Source organism: Lepisosteus oculatus, chromosome 4 (assembly GCF_040954835.1).
Source record: "Lepisosteus oculatus isolate fLepOcu1 chromosome 4, fLepOcu1.hap2, whole genome shotgun sequence".
Lineage (NCBI taxonomy): Eukaryota > Metazoa > Chordata > Actinopteri > Semionotiformes > Lepisosteidae > Lepisosteus > Lepisosteus oculatus.
The window spans coordinates 44,430,591-44,444,356 of record NC_090699.1 but is presented as its reverse complement, the minus strand read 5'-3'; the positions used below and the strand labels follow the sequence as shown (position 1 = coordinate 44,444,356).

At 40.0% G+C, this 13,766-nt stretch overlaps 1 protein-coding gene across 1 annotated transcript; it reads left to right on the top strand.

Moving 5' to 3' along the window:
• Positions 1 to 220: 220 nt before the first annotated feature.
• On the top strand, positions 221 to 10,511 carry gpr189 (G protein-coupled receptor 189). Its single transcript, XM_015347676.2, has 4 exons — positions 221 to 344; positions 5,761 to 6,029; positions 6,467 to 7,480; positions 8,854 to 10,511. Exons 3-4 carry the CDS (start codon positions 6,571 to 6,573, stop codon positions 9,327 to 9,329), a joined length of 1,386 nt encoding a protein of 461 aa, XP_015203162.1. The 5' UTR covers positions 221 to 344; positions 5,761 to 6,029; positions 6,467 to 6,570; the 3' UTR covers positions 9,330 to 10,511.
• Positions 10,512 to 13,766: the final 3,255 nt, after the last annotated feature.

Sequence of the window (13,766 nt, the reverse complement as noted above, 5' to 3'; positions counted from 1 at the left end):
AACATTTTTCAAAAGGCTTTCGTATTTGAATGACTAAATACGTCCAAATCAATACACGCTGGAGATGCAATTATCTGCACCAAATAATATACTTGGACTGGCATAGGTAATGAAAGGAAACAGACATGGTTGGTTGGGGGGTGGGGGGTGGCTGCTCTGCAGCTGTGACACTATGCCTTTCCAACAGGTTGTGCACAGAACTCCGGGCAGTGCGGCTCAAGGCGGCAGCGCGGTAAGATGCGCGTCGCAGGCAAGGCTGAGACTGGTTTTAGCTGCGCGCCTATTCACTAACGCCGAGCTTTCTACGGGAGAGCACAGAGAAAGGCTGTACTCGGGATCCACAGGTACGAGCGCGTCTTTCTCCGAGGACTGTAACAGAGGGAACTGAGCTGCAGTTAGACTTCCCAAAAGCACTGCACGACGTTTAAAGCAGACAGTTTTAGCCATGCTCATACTGTATTATGGTACCTTCATGAAGCCCATGCCACCGTCGTTTAAGTAGCTACGATTGTTCAAATTGTATTCTTCCATTAGTTACACTTGAATTGAACTTTCATTAGTGTTTTCTTTACAGTTTCATATTTATAGCCAAACGCATTTACTGTAGATTAATTATATATATATATTTTGTAATTGTGGACTAAATGTAAATCGTAGACTTTCCGATACCTTATTTTGTTGTAGACCTCTTTTCAAATGTTTTTATGTTACAATCATTTGAAAACATATGAATTTATTTTGTGTATTGTTGTTTGTGAAACATCGTCCTTATTTTCATATGAACTGCGGTTAATTACCAGCGGTGCCGATAATTGTAAGCATACCTTACTAAAATTTCTTATTTATATAGAGAACCATACCTTTTAGGTTATTAGGGTTTCTTTTTTTTTCCTTCGGTGTTTTGTAAATATCTTGTCCAGATTCTCATTGCTTAAAATAAAACAGCAGGTTCAGATCGTTTACGCATCTGTTATAGACCCCATAATCGAACAGGTTACGTCTTGAGCTGCCTTCACAGAAACTACTGTACATTATATACCCGCTCTATGATAAATGTTAAGTTTGTAGATTGCTAACACTATACGAAACTTCGTTTTGCTAAAAGATGTGCAGTAATTTTGTTCATGATTTTTAAATCGCTTTTTTATGTATCCTCAAAAAGACGTCCGCTATACTGTGTACAGTATTTACAATTGCGACATTTAATCTTTCGATATTTACCCAACATGTCTTGATCATTTAGTTAAATTGTGATTGTTATGTTGTATGGTATTACTTGAAAACAAAGTCTGCTGTGGGTCTTTTAAAACGGTCGATCTGAATCAAACCCGACTGGCTTTGTTACGATGCGTACCAGTAGAATTAAACTAGAATTTAGGTAGAATTTAGACTAGTGAACAAGAAGCTGATAACTGGCCCAGCCCAAAAGTAAAGATACATTTTAAAACAAGTACCCGATCAAGTAAGTGCCTTTTTAAATGCCTGTACCTCAACTCGAGAAGCATAAAGAAAATGCAAGAAACCTTTTTCAGAATATAAGGAACCAAGACATGACTAGGCATGAAGATTCAGATATACAGCACCCTTTTTCATAGTAGATGTGGGACTTTATAACAGATCTGGCCATCTAGGGAACTGAATCAAGAGGGTGCTACCATTATGCAATCTAAATGGCTTAAACTGGACAACAATAGTGAAGGATTAACAGACATATGGACACCAATTTTAGATATACTGTAGGTGCAAATGGCACAGACATGAAACCTGTTTGAGATTACAGCATCCTATATAGAGTAAAAAGTTGTAATGATGTAAAATATAATAACAGAATCTGTAGTTGCCATGATCGAAATAGTTAACTATCACTTCTTAATCTACATGTAGTTTGTAAAAGTAGCCACTAGGTCAGATGGGTTTTTTTATTGACCTATACTGTAGTCATTTCAAATTGCCAGGACTGAATTAATAGATGAGGTGTGTCCAAATATTTTATATGGAAACCTTTAATTAACTGTAAACCAAGGGTATCCAAATCCTGGTAGTGGAGAGCCAGTGTATTCCGGTTCTCTAGGTCTGTGTAGAGCAGAAGCTCCTGAAGAGCAGTTAGTAGTATTACTGAACAAATATGAAGGTGGTTTGACTTGTTCAGAGCTGAATTGGAATGAAAACCCACAGACACACTGGATTTCCAGGAAAATAGACAACTCTGACCTATAGTTGAAATCTAAAGGTTGAGTAAAAAAATACTAAAAATTACTAAAAAAGCGCTCAATCAATATTAAGTTTCTCATGCTTTGTCTTTTGCAATTCAGAGCCACTGATTTCATATTGAAATTTACCTTCATATATCATTGCACATCTGCATAATGCCTGTCCCATCCACAATTACTGTGGTCAGTCACACCTGTTATTGTATCACCTGTAATTTCACAGGTGAATCTTGTTTGTGTCATAGGTTTAAAGATTGCTTTTGCTTTTCTTGGATTTCTCTGGGGAATATGTAACAGCATTGCATCTTTTCATTCAGGTCCATTACCATACATGCGACGTATGGACTCTGGTGGTAGTATGTGACTTTAAGGCGAAATTAGAGTTCTGTGAGGCTTCAGTTGGGAAGTTGTGGTGTGGCAGAATGCAATTAATGCACAGTCTTATTTTTCTTTATTTTACTTTTTAGATAAAGCTTAAGAAGTAAAGAGATGTTTCATTCCAGAATCTTTCAAACAAAGACAACTGGCTATTTAACAAAAGGATTAATCTGAGCCATAAATATACTGCATAAGAAGTATTTTCAGTCTAGAGTGTACATGCACTTAATATCTCCATAAATCTTCAAATCCATATTTCTTCCCTAGTCTCACAGCTGTCCTGAGTTCAAAATTCTGAATAAACTATTTTTTTATTCTGTTCACAATAAAGAGCTAATTCTTAACACATTGCATAAAGTGCATTTCAGAACGGGTCTTTCTGATTGCTGTTTGTGGATTGGCAGTGTCCTGTTTTAAAGCATGATGACCAAACCGCAACACATTTCCATATAAAAGCCTGGGCTTTATCTTATGTATTAAATCACTTGCATGTTTCACATGTACCGTAGATCCTTATTGTTTTCTCTATATGGGGAGGAAAAAAGAACAAGGTTAGTCGAACATCTACAGTATGTCAAAGGTCAGTAGAAGCATTCAAAAAGAAAACACATTCACTGCGAGCATCAAGAGGAAATATTCCACAAATTAATACTAGACATACAAAATCCTTTTTAACAAATCAGTGTATAAGGAGGTAATTTAGCTATTCTTATTCATATCTACAGTGAGAGCATTATTATACTGTAACTATAAAGGAAAGCATAACACCTGTGTAATATTTCTATTTTGTAGTATCAAGTGCAGCTGAGTAATGCAGTTAACTTACTGTAAGTCAACATATTGGAAACGCGCATAAGCATGTGCAAATGTATTTAAGAAATACAATAGCAAGGTTATTGTTATTAAAACAGTCTTAACAAATGGTAGTTTATTGAAGTTGCATTAATGCACGTGCAGCAGTTTTATTTCAGCTCATTTGGGGCATACACATTACTTACATTTTAAACAGTGAGCAGATGAGTTTGTTTTCTAGAGCAGCATTGTTATGCATGATAAAGTACCAAGCTAGACTCATAGGATTTCATAAAACCACCAGGTGCACAGTTTTTGAGTTAAAATTGCCAATTTGAGTTGATTACGTGTTTATAACAGAGCCGTCAAAAACACCTGTTTAGAACCTTAATGTAGTTCTTTCCACTATTAATGTTTACTATTGTAAGAATAGTAATACTGAAATTCAAATACAGTAGATCCCACTTACTGCCTTCTGTCTCCTGCATTTAGTCACATTAAATAAAATAATCATTCATAACCTCCAACTCCTAACTGAGTTTTCTCCAGGATAGGATCTCCAGGCACATTCAGGTTCTTCGCCGTTTAACTGGAAATGTTAATGCTTCTTGTTTTGAGTGCTGGGATGATTTTAGAGGTGATGTGGCTTGGGGAATGGGGTTCATTGCATCTCTGGAAACAAGAAGGCTGAAGTGGATTCGCTTTGGCTTGCTCTTGTCACAAAATAAATAGGAGCCTATCTCCTTATTCTAGAAATGCACCCACGAGCAAGAAAGAGGTATTTTTTACCCTGGACACCCATGTTCCCTAAAAACAGAATAGCAAACTCTCTCTAGCAAGGTTCAAAAACTTAGCTCCAGTCAGGTTTTGTTTGGATGCTCATGAAGTAGGGGCTCTAGCCTGGCGCAAACTTCAAGTTCCAACTCTTCTGGACTCTTGTCTCTCCTCTCTTTCTTCCCTCTTTTCTTGTTCTTGTTTCTTGTTGTGATCTTATATTGTGTGTTTCTGTATTGCTCATTAACAATCATTAATAATAGTTGCTTACACTTACTGTATATATAGCGCTTTTCTGGACACTCCACTCAAAGCAGGACTCCCCTCCATCACCACCAGTGTGCAGCCCCACCTGGATGATGCAACGGCAGCCATAGTTCAACCAGTACACCAACCACACATCAGCTATCAGTGGGGAGGAGAACAGAGTGATGACGTCAATTCATAGATGGGGATTATTAGGCAGCCATGATTGGTAAAAGGCAGTGGAAAATTTGGCCAGGACACTGGGGTTACACCTCTACTCCCTTCGAGAAACACCCTGGGATTTTTAATGACCACAGAGAGTCAGGACCTCAGTTTTACATCACCTGTTTTACAGCATAGTGTGCCCAGCACTGTACTGGGACATTAGGACCCACGCAGACTGCAGGGTTAGTGCTCCCTACTGCCCCCACTAATACCTCTTCCAGCAGTAACCTTTTTTCCCCCAAGAGGTCTCTCATCCAAGTACTGACCAGGCTCATGCCTGCTGAGCTTCAGTGGGCTGCCAGTTGTGAGCTGGATGGTGATATGACTGCTGGCCACAACTTACCTACAGTAGGTATACCAAGGTAAACTTTACAATGGTTTCCAATCAAGGAACCCCCACATTTCACCAAACATCCCCTCTGCTTTGAAGCTAGAAGTGTTTACTCTACCAAGTGTCACAAACTTTATCTAAAATCTAAGACACTTCTCAGTCTCCTAAAGCTGTAACAGCATCATTGATTTTTAGCTCAAGATTTATATGCACTGACTACAGTACCAATTAAAGGTTCCAAAGGTAGATTGTTTGCATTCCTGCTTCGACCAGTGTCTTAATGAGGTTTGTTTGAGTGAAGGAGAAAAAGCTGCACAAACTGACTTCAAATGTTTTCTTCTTTGAAATAAATATTATTCTTATAGATTCTTAGTGCAAAGAGTGTTAATGCTTAATTATACTTTTTGCTAAGTAGCCCTATATTTGTATCAATTTCATTGTATTTTTTAAACTAAATTTATCATATACTTTTTATATTTTCCATTAACTCCTAGAATTGTCTAACAAGGCTACCAGAATAGGTATTGTGTGGTTCCTCTTTGTTGCCACTTGCATCAATGAATAATAGATGTGTTAATATCAAAGGAGAACAGGACAACAAGCAATTTGGACTATGGTTAATAAATTAATGAACTGCATTCCTAGAGGCAGTGCAAATAGTTGTTTGTGGATGTATCTTGTTTATATAGAGGCTAATACAAAGTATAAAACATTTACTACTACTACTGCATTTCTTAAAAGTGTCCCTGGTGTCCAGATAAGTTTTTTTTATGGCTTTGTGTTTTTCTCTTCCATTCCTCTTAGCGTATATCCACCAAAGCTGAGAGGCCTGGAGGAAGAGCCACATCAATCTAAATTTTATTCCATCATTTGCACTTAGCTCAAAGGACCCCCGCTGGTGAAGAGGTTAAGAAGCAATTGATCTTGGCACTCAAATGCATTGTATCACAAGATGGCACTTGAAAACATGAACAATGGGTGCTGAAAGCTCATCCAAAACTTCAAATGTGCTGTAAAGAAAGACATTTATCTTCTATCACACAGTAGGAGGCAAATAGTGAGAGAGAATGCAGGTAAGTGCAAATACCTTGCTGCAGATAACCTCTCGGTGTGTCAAAAACTACTCAAGCCTCCTTGAATGAAAGAGTATAAAGTAAATCTTTGTGGAATTGAAGCACAAATTAATGCGCCATCTACATCTCACATCCTGTTTTTAACAGAAGTCAGCATCAGCTTAAACACCTGCTACATGGTGCATGGAGTGCAGAAAATTAGATAACTGTAAGCTTTAAGAAATCTCAAAGTAACTGCTATTGGGATGCTTTGTAAAGAAGATGCTAACATTTTTAAAAAAGTGCCATTTAGTTTGTAATTACTCTAGGGAGAAAGGCTATGAGGATGGAAGGAATCTGAGACAGAATATTCAACTTTACTCTCTCAAAAAGGAGTCCGTTGTTGCTCAGTAATTATTCCTCCAGTTGTCTTTTTCCATCTGTTGTACTCATTGTAGTGTAATGGCTCATAGCAGCAGCCCTATCGTCTCCATAAATCTGCTTTGCAAGGGGTTCTGAAGAAGAAAGGCGAGGCTGGTGGTCCTTCTGTCACTGCAAGACCATGAACCACTCTGACGCCTTGCCCTCAATGGTTTGCATGCACTTTCTTTTGGACTACAACCGCTCCCTGCAAAGTGACGAGGTCGCCTCTTCCAACTTCAGCCGCAGCAGAGAGCCACACCTGCACATCGGCGTCACCCAGAGGGAGCCCTACCACATTGCAATTCCCATGACTGCCTTCTATAGCCTACTGTTTGTGTTTGGGGTCCTGGCCAATGGGGTGAGCGTTCTCACACTGCTGACCAATCCACGCATGGCAGGCAGTGCCATCCGCTTCTACTTGCTCAGCCTGGCGCTCTCCGACCTCTTGCAGCTGCTAACCATTCCCATCACCCTGTACCGCTACTATTGGGAGTACTACCCCTGGAGGCTGGGCAACTCACTTTGCAAGGTGTACTTCATGATCCGCCAGATCTACTGTGCCACCACCAGCTGGACCATCCTCGCGTTTACTGCTGAGCGTTACATGGCCATCTGCCACCCCATGTGGTCCTTCTCCAGCCTGCAGAGGTCACGCTTGCCTGGGTTCCTGGCTGCTGCCTGGTTCCTTGCCCTGACCAGCTCAGTGCCCTTTGCCCTGGTGTACGGCCAAGCCAGCGCTTGCATCCTGGATTACACCTTGACGTCCCCTGAGGGGGCCTTCCTGCTGTCCACGGTGTGCGAGCTGACGGAGAGCGAGCCCTTCCCAATCTACAAGGCAGCTCTGCAAATGCGAGTGATCCTGTGCTTCCTGGTGCCGCTGATAGCCATCTTTACCCTTTACATCTTGATCCTCTGCCACCTGCGCCGGAACAGCCACCAGAGAGAGGCGATGGGTCTCACTAGGACAGTGGTGGTGGCACACAGCCCCTCGGCCAGCCGTCTCAGTGGGAAACTGCCCTGTTATGAGAAAAGAGCCCTTCAGCTCATGGGTGAGGCATCTGTCGTTGTTAGGTTTTCCTCTGTTCAATGTTCGCACTTTGTGCAAATTTGAAGTGTAATAGAACACAAAGCCTTTTAAGCTACAATGTTTCTCTTAGGTTGTTTGAAATCAGTAACTGTCTAATAGTAGCAGCTATGGGTTTTCCACCTAAAGAAAGGCATTGATGGTGCCACAGTGCTATAAAACATCCCACAGATCTCTTTTATATACAAGATGTTAGCTTCAGCGTTGATAGTCATCTAATTCTAAATCCTGTTCTGCACTAATGTACAAAAGCATATCAAAAGAGCTGCATAGAGGCACCTCTCCTCTGATGTGACTAACAATGACATGAGGCCATTGTTTAGACCCCATGAAAAGCTCCTATGGAGCAAATCAAGCTTCCTAAAACAATTGTGAACAAATGTACAAAGTGACAAACCAGTGAGGGGAAAATGCATCTAAGAATAAAAGATGATTTGATATTTACTTTTAGAAAATGCATTTTTTGATGGGAGAAGTTGGATGGGAAAATTATCTAAAATGTCTCCACACAGATCTATTTTAAAACTATTTATACCTAGGGATTATTGATAATTGCCTCTGCAAGTCACTGAGTGAAGTTATGTAAAAATTGCTTGACATATGGAGGATAAGTACTTATTACTTTTTGTCACTAATAAGCATCTTGTACAAATCCATCAAGGGAGTATTATTGTATAGTTTAGGCTTGGAGTTATAGTTGGGGTTAGGTTTAGGGTTTGGGTAATTGCAGAAAAGTAAAAAAAAAAATAGAAAAAACTGACGATGGCTAAATCTAAGATAGTGGATGAATTGACATTTTCTTTTTTTGGATGGACTTTTTAAATACATAAACACGTACAATAGATAATAAGATATAAAAGAACGAGTAAAGGTTTATTTCATGCTGAAAAGAGAAGAAACACACCTGACACACTGAAGAAGGTGCCACAGCCGTAACGTTGTGTTTCTTCTCTTCTCTTTTCAGCATGGAGTCAAGTTTTTACTTGTTCTTTTGCAGCCCACGTATGCTAGCACAGCTACCGACGTGAAACAAAAGGATATGACTTAATGAGCCATTAAATATAGGATTTTTCAAAACGTTTGTATCTGCACGTCTTTCCAGTGAAATTATGTTTCTGGCATTTGTCAGCTATGAGTCCTCAAAGGACAATTGTCTGGCTTCACCCTAGATTTTGATTTGGTCTTGAAAAGACTTCCAGCACAGAGATACTGTAACAATCAATTCAAGCCATAGTCCAAAGGGTTTTCTGCAGGCCGTCATTGGAAAGGGAATTTGTTTTCCATTGACTAGTTTGATTAAATATAAACATTCCTTATTGTGCTGATCTTGTTTTGCAGGTGCTGTGGTAGTTGCTTTCTTTGTGTGCAATTTCCCTGACCTGGCTTCCTCCCTCATGCACATGTATATCAAGATCTGGTCCTCAGCAGTGCATACACTCTACACAGTACTCAAGACATATCTCTCTCTGCCACTCTGGTACATCAATAGTGCCCTGGACCCCATCCTCTTCTGCATCTCCTCTGCCACTTTTCGGGGAGCCTGCCGCAAGACCCTGGGTCCTCTCCTGCCCACCTGGAAGATACCCTCCCTGGCTCAGGGGGGCAGGCTGCCATGCTGGAGCAGGCAGAGAGCTGCCGTGGCAGGGCAGCTGAGCCGGCACTCCACCTGGACCATGAGCACATCAGGCAGAGAACCCAGCGAGTGCGCAGGGCTGCGTCTGCACAGCGGGGACCCCCAGCTCCTGTCCCTGCGCAGCCTCTTCCAGGAGGAACCTTCAGATACAGCTCCGCAGCCACAGCCGTCCAGTATGTAGGCTGATAGACCAGAAGCCTCAGCCTCAGTCCCTAAGCTCTTGGCCGCTGTCCAGGAGAATTCATACACTCACTCCTTTTGTACACAGGCCAAAATATTGGGAACCCCAAGTAAAAAATGAGTCTTAAAGCCCCCCAGGGAGAGGCTGGCAGTGGGTACCTGTTCATAAAGGTACATTTAATCAACTTCTCTGTCCAGAAAAACTCCAGAACTAAATCAGGGGAAAGTGGATTCAAACTGGTGTAGTGCAATCCAACTCTTATCTTCATCGTAGCTCCAGCTGAAGAGATTCCAGGTAAAACATGTGATGGTAACTGGGTAGTTCAAAAACTGTAATGTATACTATGTCACATCCTATGTGAGCTATTCTTGCTAGGCACCCAAGTCTTTCTATGGTGTAAATTCTTCATATTTTATCTCATGAGTGCAGATCTTTTTGAATGTCTATATGCCACTGACAGGGGAGAAAGATTGCATTAGTTCATCATATTTGGTATCATCTTTTAAGGTTTTACAATGAATATACTCCTCCAGCGTTAAGGCATCAAATTTAGAAATAGTATTTACCTGTAAATATGTATTTCATGTATGTTGCAAAATCTAACTACAAGAATATGGGTTGGGAAATAAATATCTACTATATTTAAATCACATTCTTTCCTAAAGTAATATACTGGTTGTGAAATAGTTCTGAAAACTACCAATCTTATTGTATTATATTTGATACTCTCCCTTAAAAATTAGGAAAATACAGAAAATATCAGAAACTTTTGTTAATGTCTGTAATTTTATTGAAAACAGTTATGGTGGAACTATTTGTAAATGTTGTAATTTAATGGAAAGTGTTAACTAACAGGGAGATTCATATAGCATATCCCCTGCATAATATCTCTGCTGTATACAGTATAGTGTGCAATAATAACCATCACTATGTATCAAATATTTTCTGCCCATAAAGTGATATCTCTCTTATTCTGGATGTATATTTGTGCTTATGCTGTTTTCACTGAAAAAAATTCCTAGTGTAAAACTATTCCACTTGTGTCATGCAGTATATGGGTTTCTGCTGTCAAAGATTTTCTTGGTTGTTGTTCAGATTTTGTCTTAAATATGCATGTACACTATGTATTAATCTGCAGTCTGTTCAGCGTTTCTTCCTTTCCAGTGTCTGTTGTGTTTCTAATTTGGCTCGTGGTCTTCTATTAATTATATAAGACTAAATCATAAATAAAATCTCTGTCGTGGTTTATTTAAATCGGAAACCAAAGTGTGCTAACAATACATTTCTAGTTTCAATCATTTGAAAGACTTAGATCTGTCTGACTTCATTCTCCTACCTTTATGCTTATTGTATGTAAAGGCTCAGAAAGAATTACTACAAAATAGAAAATACAGTACTTTACAGCCAAAATGATCAATTATTAACAAATCAGAAATCCCAGATTTCTGTCCAGATTAATGAATGTGTAGAGTTAGCAATTTTCTTAAACAACGTGAATGCAGATTACCTTATTTGAATGGAGCAGAAGAGCACAGCTTTCTCGCACCAGCCTCAGTGGGTTGATGAATGCAGATATGTGTGCACACTGCACTTTCCCTCTGGCCTTAAAGGCATTATATGACTTGATGTGAAGGGAGGGCTTATGAAGCCATTGCGGAAGCTGCTAATTAAATGTCACATATTGGACTTTCAATTATACCTTCACTTATACCCACTGATGAAGAGAACTTTTCAGAAAGAAAAACTCCAGATACATCTGCTGTCATATATTCACCATCACATTTAAAAGGTTAAACCAGTTAAAACAAACTTTGCATAACTGAATATGTAACTTTCCCTTTTCCCCAGACGTCCCAAGAAAAGTAGTGGCCCTCAGTACCTTGGCTATCCTGGGATTCCCTCCTCATCATCACATTGGTTCTTTTTTCTTATTGTAAAAAACAGAAATATAATTTCTAGATATAAATATTTTGTAATTGCTCACACTGAAAGAAGCTCCACATGCAAACCACTAATTTATTTATTTTTCTTCTCTTCAGCCTAGAATTAACCAGTGGTGATTTATTTTATTAATTCATTTTTAGATATATGCAGACAGGCTGTATTTCCATAACACGGGCAATTGCTTTAGAATTAACTGAATTATTATTATAGCCAGCAGCCAAATCACTCTGCAACTCACAACTGGCAACCCACTGAAGTTCAGCAGGTGTGAGCCTGGTCAGTACCTGGATGGGAGAGCTCCTGGGAAAAACTAAGGTTGCTGCTGGAAGAGGTGGTAGTGGGGTCAGCAGGGGGCGCTCACCCTGTGGTCCATGTGGGTCCTAATGCCCCAGTATAGTGATGGGGACACTATACTGTAAACAGGCGCCGTCCTTCGGATGAGACGTAAAACTGAGGTCCTGACTCTCTGTGGTCATCAAAAAAAATCCCAGGGTGTTTCTCGAAAAGAGTAGGGGTGTAACCCTGATGTCCTTGTCAAATTTCCCATTGGCCCTTACCAATCATGTCTCCTAATAATCCCCATCTATGAATTGGCTTCATTAGTCTGTTCTCCTCCCCACTGATAGCTGGTGTGTGAAGAGCATTCTGGTGCACTATGGCTGCTGTCGCATCATCCAGGTGGGGCTGCACATTGGCTGTAAAGCGCTTTGAGTGGAGTGTCCAGAAAAGCGCTATATAAGTGTAAGCAATTATTATTTACTGTACATTCTTAAAAAGTATACTGTAGTTTCAGTCTTTTTTACTGCAGTTTCCAAGTTTGGGGTGTTGCCCATTCCCATTAACCCTTTACTTGAAAACAAGCTCAGTGTGTACCATTGAAGATTATGCCGGATTACTTAATGCAAAACGTTTTCCGTTCACCTGCGTGATGAGTCAGTTTTTTCAAACAGATATGGCATCATATTTGCCAATCAATTCAGCTTTTCAAGCTGGAATGTTATAAAAAAGGCCTGTAATTGTGACTTGTAATTTTAAATTACATGCTGAATTGTGTCATGTATACAGTAAGTCCGTCTTCACAGTGGGAATGTGCCATGCATTTGAACATTTTATGTTAAAGGATGAATCTGGCTGATAAACCACATGTCTCCAGTAATAAAGATGTAATGAATCAGAAACTCTTTTTTTTTCTTTCTTCTCACACAAAGCTGTCATAGCAGGAGCGGATGGGACGTGTCATATTAAATAGACATGACAAACTGGCACGGCATTCTTAATTTCCTGAGCTGGCCGCTTTCATGTCACCTGGGTCTTGTATTGGTCCCATCCTCCAGTCCTCTGGAAATAAAAAAAAATCAAAACATCATCTGAAAACTGAACCAAACAGCAGAGCCGAATTGAAAGCGACTGGCCTGAATGAAAATGAGGGGGAAGGAACAGGGGAAGCTCTTTAATAAGGCCGGGTCTGAATGGGGAGAAACACAGAAAAGATAAGCCCTCAGCTCAGCGTGTAATGATGAATAAACTCAGGAAGGAATTTGAATGAGAACAGTGGAGCCGGATACAGAAAGTGTGAAAACATGGAGGATTAACTAAGACCTCTCCGTCACGAAGGAGGGAAGAAGGAAAGAAATATTCAGGCTTCTGGGCTTCATAATACATAGTACACATGGTACACATTGGGGAAGCTGCTTAAATGGAGTTGAGAACTAAAGTTCAGAAAGGGTGACAGTCTCAGCGGTCGGCACTTTCTTCCCCTTCTCTCCCTCACCTTGTCCTTTGGATCCCACCTCCGCCCTGTCTCCATCTTTGCAACTGCACCTTGGTCACTCTTCACTGCATGCAGGGGTCCCAGCCTCCTCATCCTCTGGCCAAGAGACTGGCCCTCAGCCCAGTGGGTGAAGGAAGATTTACTGGGACTAAAGCACTCACTGAACCTGGCCAATACACTTAATTCTTGGGTGTTTTCATTCCTAGTGAATCAGTAATGGTGAGGTACTCGGGAACAATGTTGTCTTAGGAAAGCATTTCTGTGATGAAGTGTTTCTAAGCTGGTGAATGAAAGGGGTGCTAACCTGAGGTGACCAGCCTTGTACAGGTACAGTATGTCGTTCTTGTAAAACTGAATATACTGTATACAGTGCTGTAGTTCCACACTAGGTGGAATTAGATTATGATTTATGGGCTCTGAGAAATTATAATTATTTTCAGGAACTGACTGAGGTTTAATGTCAATATCAACTTTGCAGAAACAGTAGTGCAATCTAGACTTTATGGTTGTCCCTTATGGTTGGTTTGTATTCATTCCTTTATGTCATGTGAGACAGGTGAGCAAGGATTTAAGCACATGTCCTAAGCTCATGCTTTCTAAGTTTATACTTCTTATTATATTCATTTCCTTATGAAATAGCTGGAGGTTGTTTTAAAGGTATTTTCTTACATTTTTGTTACAAAATAACATATTAAATCACTTTGTTGCCAAATAATAAAATA

Bases quoted from the DNA above. Each gene is read 5' to 3' on its own strand.
- gpr189 (XM_015347676.2), top strand. From the start codon at position 6,571: ATGAACCACTCTGACGCCTTGCCCTCAATGGTTTGCATGCACTTTCTT. The intron at 7,481-8,853 runs GTGAGGCATCTG...CTTGTTTTGCAG, and splicing joins AAGAGCCCTTCAGCTCATGG to GTGCTGTGGTAGTTGCTTTC.